Here is a 20,087-nt window from a genome sequence, read left to right as displayed (position 1 = left end):
TCTAACTGAACGGACAAAGACGTACGCTGCAGCGGGCAGTGTAGCTGGTGTCGCCGTACAACTTCACAATCAGGTGTCGGTGGAGGGCAGGCCAGTCCTCCATCACCTGCCCTACCTGGAACAATAAAGTTTCCACCTTGTAGTTTTTGTTTTTCACCTTGTTAAGTCATATGAAATACTTACATAATACTGAGCATTCATCATCATTATCATTATCTTCATTCATTCATCCCAACTGGTAAATATCACCTGGTCAAGGCGGATTTTCTCTCCCAAAGCAGAGCCCAGACTCCCTCGTCCCCAGAGCAGCCTCTCCAGAAGTTCGTCCTGATTGGTTGTGAGGATGAGAGGGAACGTTCCCAGAGTGCGCAGTACATTGTGTACTTTGGCCGGTCGTTGAGGAAGGTTGGCCATGAACTCAGACTCGAGCTGGGCGAGACCACTTATGCCATTCTAAAGAAAACATGGTTCCAAATTACATCCTGCCAGTCTCTGTTACAACTCATCCAGGGAACAAACTTGAACACACATCAAGACAAACTGACCGAAAACGATACATTCTTTTCCACGGAGGTATCAAATAAAATGTTGGTAAAACATAACCACCTGTATTTCCCACCAGTGATTCACCCTAGCGGGCGGCGGGAGTACTGACAGTTGTTCGCCGACAAACAGGACGAGTTGCTCGCTGCCGATGTGCTGGCGGAGTTGTGTGAGGGCGTCGTACATGTCCCGTCTAGGGTCCGCCATGTTTGTCCTCGTAGTAGGGGTATTTCCTGTCCTATTCAGGTGGCTGCGATGGCTATTGCGAGAAAGGTACAGCAAACAAAAAGATTAAGACCATAGCACTCCAATCGACCATGACCTTTGTCTTCCTAACACCTACTCACGTGGGCCTATAGTATTGGTTTACTCAGTAAACAAGTGGGCTAAAGTAATCATGACGCAACCATTGTTTCACACAGAGCACTTCCGAGAAGCGCCTCCTAGTACATTTGTATGGCTGTGCAGCACTACACAATCCTATATATCCTACAGACTAGAATAATTTAACATATCAGTATAACGTAAGTGTTAGCGAATCTGGCCCAGTTTTTGCGTGTGTGTGTTTGGGCGGCTGGCTGAATGATTAACACATTTCAATGTTGTACAGGTTATACCGAGAGGCCTCCCACCAACGCCGGTGACCCTCCTACCCACCGGAACGCTTTCAAAACACTGCCTTGGGTTCAGTCGTACCCCCAAAGTCGTCACAAAGACTTCTTATCGATCTTTGCTTACCTTGTTGGTGTAAATTCTGCTTTTCAAGACGTCTCCTGCTGTGGTCTCTGCGTACACCTTGTCGGGGCGAGGCAGCAAGTTTCGATCACTTAAATGTGAATGCGGAAGTGTTGACGGCGGGGAATCCCCCATGGAAAACACCTAAGAGAGGCTCGTATTCTTTTTGGATATGAATATGGACTACAAAAATATTCTTTTTGGATATGAATATGGACAGCAGAAATGTGTATCAAAGTAAGTCAGATGTTGCTAAAAGTGAAAGGCTTTTATATCGATGTCTTTGAGACGCTCGTGTGCCTGGATAAACATCGATCTGCAGCGTGACAATGACGCCACCTTGCGACTTCATATTGCAGGGCAATAGACGAAGGCTACGTGTTTCGCATATTCACCAGTACTGTATCTGGAAAACATACTTCACTTTGGTGACGTCTGCGTGCCCTAAGTCGCTACCCCAGCCTAGTGAGTTAGGCGAGAGGTTATTGAGATAAAATAGCGTTTCGTGTGATATTGTATGCTAAGCTAAAACTTCAAAGCCAAACCGCCTGTAGGTTATCTGCTAGAATGTTTGTTTCCTGTCCTTACGTTTTGCCAAAGTCTTGGCCAGCTGGTACTCAGCCAATAGACCAGGGCAAAGTACTTACAAACACCGGAACTACAAAACTGCTCATGAATAATTCCAACTCTAGACCAAGTGTGACCTTAAGCTTCACATCGTGGGTGAAACATCAAAGAGCTCTTTTGGATCGAACCATTGAGAGGTACTTAGTATGGGAGGTACACACAGATATTGATAATTTTTCTCTCACAAATCTAGATCAACCGTTGACATAAATTGGTATTCCTTCGTTTTCTTTTTCTACCAACTTTTCTGTATATATAAAACTATTCTCTTCTACTGCTCTCCAGAAAAAATATCCTGATATATTTCTCTCGTGCTAGTCTACACCCTTACGATTCCTCTTGGACAGTCTCGTATAAATGACCTTGTCCTTGATGTGTTTGAAAAGCAGTGAATTATGTTGTCGAGTGGCTAGTGAAAGTCTTAACAGTTGCATCAACAAGTCCGCAAGTAAGTCACAACCAGCCGTGTTTGAGTCAAGGAAGAGCCGCGAGTCGAAGGTTAGTTGGTCTCATTATCCTTCAAGTCAACGTCCTATCTACACGCAACGTTAACGATGTAAAGAAAACGATCGGATTATCTACGAAAAAAAACACCATGCCCTTGTGCCGTTAGATTGTGAACGTTGGGCTTGTGAATGCTCCAAGGGCGACCTGAGCAATAGTAACGACACAATGTCTCTCATGATGTAATATGCAGTAAATTCACGTCACTTGAGCGTGAAAATCAAGAGATATCGATGTCTTTGAGTTCGCGGTTGAAACCGAAGTAGTAACAGTAGAAGACAAAACATACGTTCGCGGAGGGTGATGATAAGTTCGCGGTGTTTTGGAAAAAAACGCGAACTCAAAAACACCATATCACAAGAATTACAAGAAGTAGAACATCCTCAGACTGGTATGTATAACTATTCTTCTAGCAGACCCAACGGTTGCAAAGACCGTATCCAACTGGCAGAATGAGTTTTTATTGCAACCCGACGGTGCCTGACAACTTCTCTGGCTGACTGGAGCTTCTCTGGCTAGCTCATACGATTTTGGCTCCGTGGAGATCTGCTTGGAGATTAATATATAACTGGTTAAATTTATATTTCAGGCACCCGTATGTAGACAAGCGTAAGTGAAGATGGACAAAGGAAAGATGTCGGCTGTCCACTATATGTTGGAACTGCTGGATAGCCGCGCCAGCTTGGTTCTCCTGTTTGCCAGTCTCCTCGCGTACTTGTACTTCAGACGGCCCAAGAATCTACCACCCGGGCCGCTTTGTTGGCCCGTTATTGGCAGCCTGCCCAGTATAGCTAAGGTACCGAACACATGTCATTTCCAAGCCGTTTTGGTACAGCGCTTTAGAAAATGAAAACCACGAAGACAAATATGGAATGAGTAATCCATCGGCACCGTTAAGTTAGAAAATTGGATAACAAACGTGTAAGCTTGGACACAAATGCACCAACACAGCAAAGTAGTAGGCCCTGTGCCTAGACTTACAAATGCACATACATATGCAAACCTACCTTCAATTAAGAAACCTACCCTAAGGTTTAAACCCGCAACAAGCAATATTATTAGCATGATTATACCATGTGCGCTAGTAACATGTAGAGTAATATAGATTTTCAACGAAATGCTACAAGAAAACTTTGCTGTGATGTTTTTGCCTTTTTGTAGACCGACGACCTCCACCTGAAATTCCTGGAATGGCAGAAGGAATACGGACCTGTCACCTACTTCCGTATTGGAATGCTGGTAAGTCAGAAGTTGAAACGGATACACAGTTTTTGGCAGCGTTTCAGGAACGCGCCAAACAGTATATTATGTGACTATTTGACAAATATCCCAGAAACTCCACGAATTTACGGGAATGATCCACGCATGCGTAGTCACCACCTAGATAACCCATAGTGGTCCATGTCCTAATTGTAGACTGCCAGGCCCAGGTCAATTGAATCGCCGCCATGGAAATAGTTTTTATTGCCTACCTTGTTAAAGATGTTGATTCTAATTGTGAGGGCGTGGCAATGATAAGAAACAACATTGTGTAACGCGTGTTGTTTTTGTCTTGTTGACCTAGATTGGGATTTCGTTTGCGACAGATAGCAAGTTCATATGTATGGCTTCCATTAAGGACTAATGTATTAGAAATATTTAGATATTAGCCAGTTATGTTGGACCATATCTACAATGGCAGATTTGTGGCATTATCACGAAGAAAAATCTATGCTTTTATTTGGCTGCAGGATGCCGTGGTGCTCGGAGGTTATGATGTCATCTATCAAGCCTTGGTGAAGCAGGCTGAGGTATTCTCCAGCAGACCTGTCCACCTAGCGGTTGTAACCAAAATTACAAATAACAAAGGTACGACTTATTCGTATTTCCCTTCGTAGAAAACTACGTCACAATAGAGCTAAGAACAGATAAACTCCTCCTGTCACACATTGAATTTCAAAACCTTCCAACGACTGTGCTCCCGACCACTCCCCAACCAAGGTCGGCGCTGGGTCAGGAGTAGCCTGGAATCCATCCTATGCTCACAACAGTTCGTTCCTATGAAAGCATCCAAGCAGAAGATGACACTGCCGACTACATGTACTTCCTACAGAAATTCATATACGGCTGACCCAGACTATGCTTAAAGACTGGTAGGAAAACTCACCGACCAACTCCCAAACACAGATGACCTTGCTTGCTAACGACTACATTGTAGTTCAGCCCACACCATGGTCTAGCTAGGAAAGGTCGGTAGAGGTCGGGAGGCCATGGTCACATCGCTTTGTGTGATCAGGGCTTATTCAAAACCTTCCCTGTTTTCTATTTCCAAATGACAGTTAAAGCTATGATCCCCTTTGCTCCACTTTGGAAGGAGCAAAGGTTGGTAGGGGTCGGGAGGCCATGGTCACATCGCTTTGTGCTAGTGACCGGGTCTTATTTGAAACCTCCCCTGTTTTCTATTTCCCAACTACAGGTATAGCTATGATCCCCTCCGGTCCCCATTGGAAGGAGCAGAGAAAGTTTGCCTTGGTATAACTCTGAGGAGTTTCGGCTTTGGGAAGCGAAGTCTGGAGGCCAGGATCTTGGAGGAGTCGGCAGCCTTGCGCGAAGAGATCCGCAACATGGGCGGCAAACCGTTCAACATAACCAGGATGGCACAGAAGGCGACTACTAATGTCATTTGCTCCCTGGTCTTATCACACCGCTTAGAGTACGACAGCCCTCATTTCTTACGGCTCATGGAAGACTTCAACACCATTTCTGGAACCGACTTCATCAACATGCCTGAGAACATCTTTCCTTTTCTTAGGCATGTCCTGAACAGCGCGGACACGGTAAGACAAGTCATATGTTTTCTTTGCTTTGGCAAAATGGTACATTAGCTGTGCTTTGTTATATCTTGTCCCTCGCACCCCAAACAATGATTGGCATCAGACCAACACATATAAAACGGACAGAAATTTCAATATTAACTTACTTCTTTAATAAAAAGGCCATCAAAATAGAATAGATCGGTGTTGAAAAGACAACAATGATGTCTATTCTTGCTTTCTTATGTAAGATTAATGACTTATTTGCGTTTTAGTGTGATCCACATCGTAACACACTACATAAAACCAATGAGGTTTTTGATAAAACCAACCCCTACCCTTCCCATTAGCAAGAAAACAACCACCCAAGCAACTGCATAGACTTTGGAAACGGTCAACTAAATATATTCTTACCATTTCTGAAATCTATCCAGTTCCTCCAGCAACTGCATTCTTACGAATCTTATTACCTGCATGTCTAACCTAGCCTTGGTGCCATCCTATTTCTACCGGGGCTCCTACATAGGAGCCCGGTAGAAATAGGATGGCACCCAGGCTAGTCTAACCTTCACTGACGCCCTTTTTCATGACACGTATCTCCCTCCCAGCTGATCAAGGCAATCGACTTCCCTGTTGACTACATCAAGGCTCAGATCAGGGAACACGAACGGACCTTTGACAAGAACGACATCCGTGATTTCATTGACGCTTTTCTGGTGGAAATGAAGACCCAAGACCAGAGCACAAGTACCTTCACCGAGGAGCAGCTGGTTTACACCGTGTTTGACTTGTTCATAGGAGGCACCGAAAGTACATCGAATGGTCTTCGATGGGTGATTCTTCTTCTGATGGTGAACCCTGATATCCAACAAAAGGTACAGAGAAAACTTAATAAGTATTTGTATTAGGAACGGCCTTTATCACAGCCATGGTTTAAACGGCATTTTGGTAGATTAAAAAAAGAGGCCTCTAAACTAATCTGTGGCTGATTTTGGAAAACACCATTAATAAAGTCTGGGCGTATGCAACAGATATGCATTTGCAATGGTGGAATAAAATCAGAATTTCAAGTTCATGAAAAACTCACAATTTCAGGGACATTAAGCTAGTTATTCATGTATGTTAGAACTGTAATTTATGTGATGAAGCAGATTTTCAGCAATTGGATAGCAATTTAATAGTATCATGTTAAAAACCTCAAACGGGGGTACGGACGCTACAGGTGGGGTACGTACGCCACAGGTGGGGGTGCGAAGGCTTAACAGGTGGGGGTACGGATGCCATAGGTGGGGTACGGACGCTACAAGTGGGGGTACGGACGCTACAGGTGGGGGTACGGACGCTACAGCTGGGGTATGGACGCTACATGTGGGGGACACGGGCATTACAGATGGGGGCATGGACGCTACACTACACTACATTTTTATGTTGACAGTGTTATCTTATGAACGGTCTTCATGACAGCAATGGTTTATATGGTGTTTGAGTATGTTGCAATAGAAGTCTAACCTACTCTACACATTCTCTAAACTGCTGTGCACCAGATGCGGAAAAACTCACATTTTGCCGTACAGGTCCAGGCGGAGATTGACGGTGTGCTGGGACCTGACCAATCCCCGTCCATGTCTCATCGTGCCCAGCTGCCCTACACACAGGCTGTACTGACAGAGGTCTTCCGATTCGCCTGTATCGTCACACTCATAGTGCCCCACACCACAACCGAGGACACAAATCTCAACGGGTGAGGGTTTGGTCAAACTTGTTGTACGATAGGTTTAGTTTACCACAACATATTGAGACAGTCGCAGCTATGTCGTACGACATTAAGGTTGTCGTATATCCTTGTCAACAGTTGGTTCTGCTGTAGCATTGATGAAGATGCTACAACAAGAAAGGCAATAAAACGTATTGCCATGGCGACGATTGAGTGGCTATATGTAATTGGTGATTTAACATTTTAATTAAGCTATGTTTTTACACGTTGCAACTAAGGTGCCAGGCCGTGTGGCAATCGAGCCCAATTACAGCGGAGGAGAGGGCGGGAGGGTGATCCTCCCGGTAGATCTTATCTGACCCCAATTGGAATCTCAGGCTGGCCACTACTGCACGTGCGAGTAACATTCCACAAATACCAACCTGCATAGCTGGGATGTACGGAATTCCCGGCAACTAAATACATAATATAACTGTTTGGCGCGCTTCCTGAAAGCGTCGCAAAAAATACGGAGGAAGTGATACAAGATCTGCATCCTTACTCGATAAAAGAGTAAGTCTAAATGGAGCTGCTGCTGTGTTTTTGCGTGTTGTTTTGTAAACATGTACTAGACAATTCAAGAAGTAATTAAGGTTGACATTATCAGCTACAAATAAACAGAGATAGACACTTTTGTCAGCTGTAAGACATGTCCAACTGTTTCAAAGAAACCCATTGTAATGTTTCAGATACCACATTTCGAGGCAGACCATCGTCATTCCCAACCTCTGGTCCGTACATTACGATGAGAAGTTGTTTCCGGACCCGTACAAGTTCGACCCCACCCGCTTCCTGGACGAGAGGGGACAGTACAAGAAGGACGAGCACGTCATGCCTTTCTCTGCAGGTTCGTTCAACCAGTCCTCTTAACGCAAAACTAACTTGGTTGTGAAGTAGTGCTGCGTACCTAAACGTAACATCGGGTACAGGTACAGGTACCGGTACAGAGGTTTAGGTACAGGTCCGGACCTGTACCTGTACCTGAACAATTTGAAAAATTAAAATGTGTTCTTCTGAACTTCTTCCATACAAAACATTTGTTTTCAGTATCTTTGTTCAAAGAACATAACTAGTTTCCCTACCGCCAAACTCCCTTGGCCTTGCTATCAAAACTCCCGGCATGGCTGAATGATCTGTTGCATATCAGTCACGCTGTTCCAAGGTATCACTTTGGTCATATTTGGTGTTGCATGAGGTCAGGAAATCAGTCACAAAATAAGCACATACCTGGTGTAAATCTATATCGGTACAGTACCGGTACTTCATGATCCGGTATTTAGGACCTGTGCCGAATCAATTTTTACGGTACAGTACCGGTACACAGTACTGGTACGCAGCACTATTGTCATATTCATTGCTTTTGTCATTCTATACTAGTAACCAAAATGGGTGCCTTTTTTATAGCTTCTGCCAACGCAACACAGAAGGATTAATTAATACCAATAGAGTCAATAGACGCACATACGCAATTCCGAATGAACACTCATCTTTAAATGTAAGTTCAATGATTGATTGCATAATTCCATTCGACAGAAGTTAAACATTCATTACCTGATCTCCAACAAATCAATTTTATAAACATTTGCTACAGTGTAATAGGGAGAACACTTGTTCGTCCAAACGTGTAGCTTTATATCATTCGGTACTGTTTCTTTTTCCCCGCGCCCCAGGACCGCGGGTGTGCTTGGGTGAACAGCTGGCTCGGATGGAGTTCTTCCTGTTCTTCACTTCACTCATGCAGCACTTCACCTTCAAGCTGCCAGAGGGCGCTTCTGTATCGCCGCATGACGGGACGACCGGAGGCGTACGTTCTCCCAAACCTTATGATATGATAGCCGTGGCCCGAAACTAAAGAATCATTAAACCCAAGCTTTGAGGGATATATGTTTGTATTTGTGAAGGAAATTATTAAAAAAAGATGTTAGAAATTCATTTTGAATATGGTTTGGGTCAAGCCTTGTACTAACGTACAAGTGATTTAATGTAGGAATGATAAAGATTGAAATCCATATTATTTTGTGAGATCCATTTACCTTTTGAGAATTGAGAATTCTCTTATCAGATTACAGGAATGTAATTTACGTAATGCACTCTGGGCGAGGTTACCGGGTTGGAAAATGAGGATCGTGAAATGTTATAAAGATTCATCTACCTTATAAGTTAATCGAGTATACTTGTTTATAAACATAAGAAATATCTTAGCAAGGACATTGCATATTTATCTTGAAGTAGCTTCTTCACCATCTAACATAGAAAGACATAGATTGTTATGATAATGAACCATGTAATAGTGAATGATAAGTAAAGGATTTTCAAGGCCTATAAACACGTGTATAAGAAACTAATTTCATCCTAAAAAATTAATAATTTTTCTATGTAAGAAACAAAGCGAATAATTTTGTCTTTTAAGAAGAAACTTGTAATTAGAATAGTCTACAATTACTAAGTAGAAGTAAGTGATTTCTGAGTAGCCTGTGTTTACACAATCTCTCGCTGGCTGGGTAACTGTCGGGACGCCTGCTAGGAGCACGATTTAGTCAGGCTAATTTCCGAGGGTCTGTCTAATGGATAATTAGTGATGCAAAAGTCCTGGTGATTGACAAGCACGATTGTTCCAGACTCAAGTCAAATATCAAGTTGATCCATGGTTTGCAGTCTCTTATTTCTGAGGAGGTCAAATGTTAAAGAATTGATGTACCGATTTTGACCTTCTGGTCATCTAATTCTAGGAAAAGAAATAAAGTTGTAGCCTGAGAAACTTAATCACCTGTTCATTTTTGTATGTTTACCGTGTACAAGAAGCTACATATATGCATACACAGTTTGAGGGATAGGGCTTTACTAATTAAAACTGGTTCTAGGTGTGTATCAAGCATGATGTTAGGGAATTTCACAGCCTCTACAGCAGTCTTCAGTCTGCATTCTAGAAAAATTGCAGTTTTTGTCATACATGTGTATCAAGGACATTATCAAGGTGTTCAGATTTGGACAAGCAGGACATATCAAGCCTGTTGTTCTAAGGGAGATGGAACAAAGTTTCAACAATCTATTCTTGTCCTCTTCTTCACTTGTGCTCTCGTAACTATTGTTGTTTATCTCCTCCACTCAACTCCTGGAAAAAATGTTCAAAAACTTCATAGAGGCCATTGCTGATCATCAAAAATATCTAAAAACTTCATACTCATAGTGGAAACCAAATTACTGTTGAGCAACATACATGTACCCTGAAACCTAATAGTATTTTGGACCCCACAAATTTTTCCCATAAAAATATATGGCATACTTCTTATACATGCACCAAGAGTAGTGCAAAAGGGGAGGCTAATGATACATACATTTGCATCAATTGGAATAACAGTACTGCCCCCTACCTGTTGGAGTGTGTTCTGCAGCAACATCAGGGTTTGCACTGCAAGTTTCTGGCATTCTGCATCAGTATCTTTCTCCAACACATCTTGATAAGAAAAAAATGGAACATTTAGATTTACAATCAGATGAATATGTATTCTTGAGAACAACAGTATGCGAGGGCATGAAAAGAATATTTCATCTTTGCGAAGAATGATTGATATGGTGGTGAATTTCAAAGAAAATGTAACTTATGTTTAGCATCTTAAACATCTATCTCACCTTGTAGCCATTGCTGTCCTTCAAAAATCTCCTCCTGGAGGTCAGAGGTCAGGACATGGGCAGGGACACTCAGGATCACCATGGAAACGGCAAACAATAAAGATTGCCTCACATACCTGGACAAAAAACAACATCATAAGTCAGACAGTAAAGCAGTCATTTCATAAATTTCTCTCCCACTCTTACTAGTACATTGTACAATCAGATCTGAAGTCTTCCAAATATGAAATGAAGTCTATGTGTACTACTGTTAAGCCATTTGACAATGTGGTTGGTAATTTCAGTGTTTGGGGGAAAAGGAGTTCACTGTATTTAATTTTAACAGCAGGAAAAAACATTGCTGTCTAAAATATCACTAATCAAGTATTTGCCATAATGAAATTTTAGCAATTTACTAGTGACTGTTAAAGTAGCTAAAATCAAGTCACCGTTGACAAATCAAGAATTACAGTAATTAAGAGGGTGTGGCATATCCACGGCAACAGGTCGGGAACAACCCACACTGGCATGCAGATATAGTTTCCTTATTACAAGAGCCAAAGTTGAAAGAGTGAAAAATCATAACCAGGGTAGGAACGTACGGTTCTGTGTGGAAACGTAGCACCCAGACAAACTCTAGTAGAGACTTGGCCATTTGTCTTGCAACCTGTTGTGAAAAAAAAAAAATTCATTACTGTATTGTCTGTATTGTTAAATTGGGCCGTATGGGTGCGTCATGCAGGAATTTACATTTTTCCAGCAGAAATTCTACAAGAATTACTGCAGGATAAAAGTTTCAAAAAGTTATTATCACTACTCTTTATAACTGTAACGTTACATCATACTTGTCAATTATATGTTTAACACATTTTACTTAAATCCTTTTATATTGAAAATATTTAGTACTTGTCAAAACATTATGGGAAAAGTGGAATTCTAAACTTAAACTATAGAGTGGCATATCCTAGTACTTAAGATACAAATACTTAAAAAAACAAAAACAACTGGAAAACAGGAACTTTAAAGACTAATCAGTAGATGCAAAACATCAAGAATTGTGGATTATACCATAGTATTTGCAGCAGCGTACAGTATTGCCCCTAGTGAGTACACCAGCCTGCCCAGTACCAGCGAATCCTCTCCTAACATGTCCAGGGTGTTCTGACGACTGGTGTACATGTGAAAACAGTCACAAAATAACTTTACATGATTGTCAAAGTCAGTCCACAAAAATAAATAAATCACAAGAGCTTCATATACTACTAGCAGAAAAGACAGCTGTCGCTCTTGGTTATGGCAAATGATATACCAGTATCTAACGTTACTAAGGAAAGGATAAGGAATGTCACTTTTCAAAAACTTTTTTAAGTCAATGATTTAGGTAACCTTTCATCTTTTAACTAACATTACATATCATAATGTAATCCCTGTTATTGAGCGGAATATACATCTAAGAAATAGAGTCAGGATTTTCTTACCTGTCATAGTTCTTGAGAAGTGGGAAGAAGAAGTGCCCAGCTACAGTGTGAAACTTGTTGGGTACTGGGGTTGGATCTGGTTTGCTGGCTCCCTAAAACACACAATGTTGATCATCTTAAGGCTATGTCATGCACAATAATTCAGAGCTAATATGCATATTTCTTTGGTCATACATGTATTCACAGCCATACATAGCTGGTATTTTTTTGCAACAGAATAAAGAAAATGCATGAAATCTCCAGCTGGTTCTACTAGACAAACTTCTACAGATTTGAAAGATTGATCATTAGTTTGCACCTCTAATGGAATTTGAATTTCAAGAAGAATATGACTTTCCTTACTTTGGATTTTTAAAGATTTACAGTCGGCTGGCACTAATGACTGGCACTAATAACTAAAATACTAGTGGGTAACCTTGCCAACCAACTCCCAACCACAGATGACCTTGTTCGTGACTAACTTCCAACCATGGTCTGGAGAAGGTTGGGAGGCCATGGTCAGATATGTGTGAGAGGAGCTTAACCTTTATCACACTGAAGTAGCCGTTTGGCACCACATTGTCTATTGGTTACAGAGTTAGGCCGCAGGGAGAAGGTTAAGATAATATTAGACAGCTACCTTTGCAAATCTCCTTGTCTTCTTCTCTATCCTCCTCTGCACTACATCCCTCCAGTGTTGGGGTTCCCTGGTCTGCTCATCAGGGGTAGGGAGGAGTTGTACCAGAGGTTCTGGTCTTGTGTCCTTCTTCTGTTTGATTGGCTGGGAAAGTTCCTGGGCTGCTCCAACTAAAACCTGAGGGGGGTGTAGCAAGCAGAAATTAATTTTCCTTCTTATCTGATCATGATTCATGTGAATGAACGAAAATTGTGAAATGCAAGAAATAAATGACGGAAAAACAATGACATTCATTGAATGATTTATTGCTTCGCAGTCTCTTCTTTGTTTATTGAAAAAATGATGTACCTCCAACATGTCCAGCCTCTGCATTATAGTGTAGTTTGGTGCATAGAACTCAGAAGTCAGATACTGAGAAACCTGAAACAGAGGAAACAACACAATGTTGGCTGATAGACACAGATACACACATCTCCATCTGAAATACATTTTTTCTTTCAGATTGCAGATCAAAATACAGTTAAGTACAGACTACTAAATACTGCAAGACAAAAGTACAAATAACAGTACCATCAATATACATGACACAAAACATGAAATCATAAGTGATTCTTTCCAGATAGACAGTTCTTTCTTGATTTTTTTGAGAGAAATTCCTTGCTTTGACTTGCATTCTTATCGCTGAATCTTTTTTAAAACCCTTCTTTATTTTTCAGGCCACTTTTCATTGAGATCATGAGGGAAGGGTCAGGCAAAATATGTAAGAAAGCTACAGTTTACATCATTTAAAAATTCTATAATTTGATAAAGCTGTTAATTGGCATTGTATAGTTTATTCTACACCCTACCTGCAGAGGACAGAAGACTGCTGTGGCCAACATGCTGCCTCTTCTGAGTCTGGTGAATTCTGGGATGGCAAAATTGTTCTGCAGATGCAGCAGAATTTTCACCAGTTCCACACAGACCTGTGAAAAGAACACATTTTTGAATAATTAGAACACAAAGCACAATATGGGCAAGATAAATCTCTTTGATACAATTTGTACTATAAAAAAATCAGCAGAATCAAATGAATCAAAATTCACAAATCATATCTACATTCACCATGTACCTAACATGTTTACATGACAAATGTAGTCCTTGCCACTATATATCCATAAGTCTGCATTACTGATAAGTCTTGACTTTGGCCGGTTCTTACTTCATCTAAGTTGTCTGGATGTCTTCTCACTAGTTGTTCACACACTCCCAGACAGGCCTCCATTCTGTCTGCATCCTCATTGGCAATCAGACCTGTCATGAGAAAAAGTTAATAAAATCAATTCCCAATAAAATGTGGGATATCTCTTCTGCGAAGCATCTATTTTCACACTACATTTCTTGTTCTATCCGTGGATTCAATGTTATCATAGTAGTACATGTTTATGCATCAAAGAAATGACAGAACACATAGAAAAATTAGCAATTCACAGATTTGTATTGCCAAAAAGAAATCGCTTTCTACATCATCAAGTTGTATCATTTCTTAAGCTGTGTAGAAAGCAGGAATTTTCACCAATAGTAGAACCTAAGCACAGTACAAGATCCTCACCATCAAGACAGTCTCTGATATAGACAGGCTGCTTGACCTTGGACTTCTTGACATCTTCTGGCATGTCATATGGTTCAAGGTCATCATCACTGCAAAGAAATGACATCTGTTTTTCAAGTAGAGTTTGGAGCAAGAAAGCACAAGCACCTGTCAGTGTCAGTCAATCAAGGGACAGAATTCAATCATATCTGTCAACCAATCAAGAGGAACCATTTGAGCTACAGCAAATGTGATTGGTTACACATGTACCTGTCTAACTCAGACTCAGAACCCTCCTTGCTTTGTGGTGATGTCATCTTCCCTTCCTGACAACCTGAAGAGATTTTGGTAGTATCCTCCCTCTGTGGTAGTGAGGTTTTCTTCATCAAGACTTCTTCTGTTTCCATCTCTACTTCAAGTTCATCTCCGGGGTCGGAGGGCGGTGTGAGGAGAGAAAGTAGTCTTGCAGTTTCCTCGTCTTCCTCATACTGAAAATTAAAGGAAATGAAATTGTGCTTCGCCAATTGTCGGACCATGGAATAAAAATAGTACATACAGCTTTCAAGAGACAGTGTCACTGGAAACAATAATATTTATCAGGCTGAAAAATAATACCTCAAACTTGAGTTTCTGTCCATCAGGATCCACCGTCTTTGTCACACTTTCAGCCACAACCATGCCGAGACGACGGATCTACAGGAAAATGTGGATATAAAACTGAAATTAGAAAAGCATTTTCAATACCAACTTCATTTGATACAATCTTATGAGCCAAATTTGTCTACTACTGATATATGTGCTTCATACCTTAATGACAGGACTGTCTATGTGATGTTGAACTCCCTCCAGTAGTCTTCTGATCAAGTCTGCAAGAAAAAAACACAATATCTGAGAAAATGGAGATATACAAAGATGAAAATATGTCAACTCTTGCTTGGTTGGCCAACATTTTGGTTGGTTATTCAAACTGACTAAGAAGCTGAAATCTCATTACAACTCTTATCATACTACTGTGAAATATGACAGTTTTAGATATCGTTTACATGTACCTTGCTTATTTTCCTGTTTCTCTTTGCTGTTTAGATGTGCAAGGCCAGCCAGGATGGCTTTAGACAGGTAGGCATGCTGGTCATAGGAGGTGTGTTTGATGGCACTGGAGTCACTCCAGACTTCCAACAGTCTCAGTAATGTCTGTGGAGAAAGAATTTGCTAAAGGTTTTGATAAACATTTACAACAAGATGAACAGAAACAGTTATTCTAAACGAATGTCTTACTGAGGCAGGAATATGGTGTGTATGTAATTTTGATAGGGGTAGTTTGGAATCATAGCATCTATATCACTTACTGTAAACAGTCTACGAAGCCATATTTATTGATCTATGCCTAACTCACATAATCTATAAAAAATCTGAGTTCTCGGTCCTTCTTTCATACCTGAATAAGGAGAGGTCTTCTGGTTGGGGTGTCTGCCAGGTAGCCCATAATATTCTGCACCACAAGATCCTGTCACAAAAGATGTAACATAACAAGTTTTGTTCAGAATCTTGGACTTGAAGTGTGGCATCAGACACCAGAGCATCAAGTTACATTATCACAGATTCTGCTAAACAAGCATTAGTTTGGGTATGCATGAACCTGCAATGCTGGTGTGTTCAGCAAGAGGGTGCTTATATATTGGTTGATTGATATAAGTACAAAGAACATTATATAGCACCTGTTCATAGTGCCTGATGAAGAGACACTTGTGAGTGAGGATGTACTTCAGCTTCTGACTCCTGAGAACCCCATCCCCCAACAGTCGGGACAGGACGCCATACCTGGAACAATTGTGGAAAAGCCCTTGAGTAGCAACATTTATGTTCCTGATATTGACATTTATCAAAAATGTAAAATGTAATACATAGGTAGCGATCTTGATTTTGGACTTGGAATTTTATTTCTACTTCATTTCATTGCTTTTTTCAGCAGTGTAACATATAGCCAGGCCTGTCTAAAGCTAAGATGACCAGTTATCACAGTTAGTACAGAACTCACCATGGCATCTGTGTGACCAGGTGGGACACCAGGCTCTCCACACACCTGTCCTGCACACCTGTGAGGAGCAGACAGCTGACCCGCTGCCACACAAAGTCCTGATGGGTCTGTCTGGTCAGTCTTGGGAGCAGGACTCTGAAAACTGGACCTAGAGGGACAAAATAAGCATCAGCACTAAATCATTGATATTCAGTTGAAGAAGTTGATTCACAAACCAACCAACAAACCTACTGACTAGGAATAATTGAAAAAAAAAGATAACTTTTGCAGAAAAACTAACCTGTATGCCCCTGGATACAAAGTTTTCCTAACAACAGCTGCAGAAAAGCCATGGAGCAGTCATTGGAGGCTGAACATGTGGAAAAATTGTACAGTGAGGTAAAGGCATTGTGTTTGGTACATGTTTGTACATAACCATTTGGAAAACATTGCAGTTTAGGGTGACATAGTTTGAGGGCAATACAGAATTTGACAAATTACACAAAAATGTAGATGGTAGAGTCAATTCCATGTCACCGAGAGGGTTTTCAGATGATATTGTTAATAAGTTTGAACAATTTTAGAGAAAAGACTATTTCAGACAAAATAATTCCAGACCGTTCAAACAATAAGAAATGAAAGTTTGAACATGTTTGAACTCATCTATATATTTTGGAAATATTATGAAAGTATTTGCACAAATATCTCTTTAATTAGAACAGTTTTCAAACATCTGTGTGATTGTTCTACTGTTGGAACATGTTCCAACATTTTGCATCATTCTCAAAATGGTAGATGTGGGTCATTACCCCCATAAAAGTAGGTGCTAATTAGGCTCTATTGTCTGCCTCTGTATATCTTTAGATTTCACGTCTGGACACTGGCAACTCTTTTGTCTTTAGGTGTCTATGCATGGCACCTAGGCCTAATCCCCTATACTTTGAAGGGATGTGTGAATTGCCCTGTTCCCAGCCAACTGACCCAGTTATATCATATTTGTAGAATGTTGGAACATGTTCAAACAAATAATCAATCTATGTTGCAACAGTTTAGAAACTAATACATATAATGTGTTCAATGTTGGAAATTTGTTTAACCTGTTGGAACACAGCAGAAAATATTTAGATCACCAAATAAATGTTGGAAATTGTTATTAACAGTTACTTATCTCACATAGATTGTTACAAAGGTTTTGTAAATGTTAGAACAAAAGGCAACAAACACCCTCTCGGTAATGTGGAATTGACTCTACTAAGTTAAATCTTTACAAATTCTTTTAACATTGTTTTCAATGTCACCTAAAAATGCTAAAACACTAAGAACAATTGGACTCCTGATATTCTTGCAAAAACATTTTCTTAACAAGTGTTCAGTGTATAAATGGTGGCTTGTATGTGAATCAAGGGTTACTTTTTTGTATGTAATGGGAGATGATTAATATATCATCTTCCTTACCTTTGATGGCATCGTGCACCTTCTGTAAAGCCTCCCACATACCCATAGCCAGAGACTGGAAGTACTGCTCTGGATAAAAGGCAGGGCTGGAAAAATAACTATTACTAACAATCTGTCTTAATAAACATTGAACAAGGATGTACAAGTTGCACTTTAAGGCAATTGCTTTGCCAACTAGATGGAGGTTATATTTCACTATTGATATGTATGAAATAGAACAAAAAAGTATTTCCTAATTTTGTAAAGGAAAAAGTCAATAACGCACCAATTTCGGTGCTGTAGCTTGTTGGCCATCCTGTCCGGAAATGTCGCCAAAATCGTCACCAGCTCTTCCCACAATGCATTGTGCACCCTTGGCTGCCTCCTGGTTTCTGATTGGTTGGTCTGGATCATGTGACCTGTTGCTATGGTATTGCACTGCTCCCAGAACATGAATGTCAGCTTGTTCTGTGTGAGAAACTGCTCAAGTAGGGAGACACACTTGTCTTGCTTGTAGCTTGGACTGAGGAAAAAGAAAAATCACCAGTCCAGCTATAATTACTTCCTAAACATGTAAGACTTTCAGTAAAAAGAGTTAGTCACTTTGCATCAGAAACGGTAGGTCCCATAACATAACGTAAATTTATGAGTTCAACATTATGTTGCACCAGTGCTAGTTGTCTTAAAAGTGTTGCATTTTGATGAATGATAAATGACATTGGTGGTGTTTGGGAATTTTCCGTTGTGGAGTTGATTTTACATTGACCATGCAGTTATAATAGACTTCAACTTAGCAGGCATAGATATGCAATGCAAGAGACATTTCCAACAAGTATCTTTCAACCATGGTAGTCCTAGAGTATTGGGTAAAAAGACTGTTCTTGTTCATACACACCTTTCAACGCAGTCTCTCCCATGGAACACTTAAAAAGGAATGTCATAACTATCAACCCACAATCTACATTATATATCTTATTCTAGTCCTGTAGGTTTACTAACTACACTTATAGTTAGCTCTTGACATCCATAAGAATCCAAACAGCTCTGAGCTAGAAGTAGAACACATACTTTTTTTTTTAGAAACCCTTTTTTTTTTAGAAACCCTTTTTCTGCATATTTCATACCTGGTCTTCTGAACAGCTGAGGCAAGCACAATGAAAGCATCCTGGTGAACTCCATCCAGAAAGAACCGGTCAAGCAATTCTCGTCTTCTATCTTCTCCCAACCCTCCCAACCAATCAACTGACAGCTTACTGATCAAAAACTCAAGGAAAGTCACATAATGATGCTGGGAAAATTCTTTCTTTGCTTCAGAAAGTTTTGAGTCTGAAAAGTCTTGGCTTTTGGAAGTTTTGTTATGAGGAAGAAGGGCTGAGAGTCTTAGGAGGGCTTGTGACACTTCTGAGGGGTCCTTAGATATGGAGAGAGTGTTCTGGACCTCCCAGACAAACTGTCTGACTTGAAGTTTGATGTCTCCAGACATTTAGAAGCTTTGTTTAGTTCTTAGGAGGCAATAGAACCATATAACCTGAAATAGATACAAAGTATTTTTTTGTGCTGTACATATTGAGTTCAATGACAGAAATCATATCTATTCATAAAATTATATTAATAGGCAACAATTTGCAAGTGTCTGGCAACTGAAAATTGTATAATGGTTGATATGACATTCGCAATGAGCTACTAATTTACTAAATATCAAACCGCTGAGGGTTGATGGACAAAACATTAACGATACCTTTAGTATATCAAACGCAATTTTACCAAATGATTTTCGTATAAATGTATTTTCTACAATCAGGAAAAAATAAGATAGCTACATAATGCTTTAAGTGTGTGTTCATGGTTACGATGCATTGTCATCACTTTTGTAACAGTAGCATAAATACAAATGTATGTTACATAATGCAAATACATACACATGCAGATTTTGCCCCCCTCCCCACCCGACTGGCATCATGAGCTTGCAAACCATCAAAGTTCAAATGTGTGCAGTTAGCGGATAAAACAACACTGAAATACCTCAAGGATAAATTGTGCTTTCTTCTCTGTACAGGAAGGTTTATCTGTGTCTATATAAATCAAACTGCTTCAGCCATCCAATTTTGGCGCCTCACTCGGAAAACTTCGGCTCGTGGGTTACTTTACTTCCGGGTTGGGCGAAACCATTAGAAGCCAAGGGTAACCTCACAAAATATTTCTCTTTAATTCGCTGCGCTATTCACAACTTCTTAACATAAAAGGCAACATCATACTGTCGATATTTTTTAATCATCAATATATATGTTTTCTTCTGTTATGATATAACGTTACCTTATAATTTTTTATTTCGTAGGTATGGCCCTATTTAACGTAATCGTATTACCCAGGTTCATGACTAACCTGATACACTAAATATTGTCTAATGTCTAT

General features: G+C 40.4%; 2 protein-coding genes across 2 annotated transcripts; one reads left to right on the top strand and one right to left on the bottom strand.

The window, feature by feature from the left end:
• Positions 1–3,014: 3,014 nt before the first annotated feature.
• Positions 3,015–9,712, top strand: LOC136439511 (cytochrome P450 2C3-like). Its single transcript, XM_066434929.1, is given in 9 exon segments — positions 3,015–3,205; positions 3,571–3,648; positions 4,140–4,257; positions 4,865–4,923; positions 4,926–5,225; positions 5,810–6,076; positions 6,776–6,942; positions 7,644–7,801; positions 8,625–9,712. Coding segments are annotated over 9 exon segments (1,506 nt in total). The 5' UTR covers positions 3,015–3,028; the 3' UTR covers positions 8,807–9,712.
• On the bottom strand, positions 9,597–19,828 carry LOC136440139 (telomere length regulation protein TEL2 homolog). Its single transcript, XM_066435987.1, has 23 exons — positions 19,698–19,828; positions 18,800–19,203; positions 17,962–18,198; positions 17,697–17,782; positions 16,543–16,611; positions 16,263–16,410; positions 15,943–16,045; positions 15,663–15,731; positions 15,277–15,418; positions 15,035–15,093; positions 14,843–14,920; positions 14,498–14,715; positions 14,249–14,337; positions 13,859–13,950; positions 13,506–13,622; positions 13,006–13,077; positions 12,661–12,834; positions 12,042–12,133; positions 11,632–11,731; positions 11,166–11,230; positions 10,585–10,700; positions 10,326–10,408; positions 9,597–10,066 (listed from the first exon to the last, which is right to left on the bottom strand). Exons 2-23 carry the CDS (start codon positions 19,156–19,158, stop codon positions 10,037–10,039), a joined length of 2,598 nt encoding a protein of 865 aa, XP_066292084.1. The 5' UTR covers positions 19,159–19,203; positions 19,698–19,828; the 3' UTR covers positions 9,597–10,036.
• Between the last annotated feature and the right edge of the window lie 259 nt (positions 19,829–20,087).

This window comes from Branchiostoma lanceolatum, chromosome 8 (assembly GCF_035083965.1).
Source record: "Branchiostoma lanceolatum isolate klBraLanc5 chromosome 8, klBraLanc5.hap2, whole genome shotgun sequence".
In the NCBI taxonomy this organism is placed as follows: Eukaryota; Metazoa; Chordata; class Leptocardii; order Amphioxiformes; family Branchiostomatidae; genus Branchiostoma; species Branchiostoma lanceolatum.
This window is presented reverse-complemented; position numbering and strand designations above follow the sequence as displayed.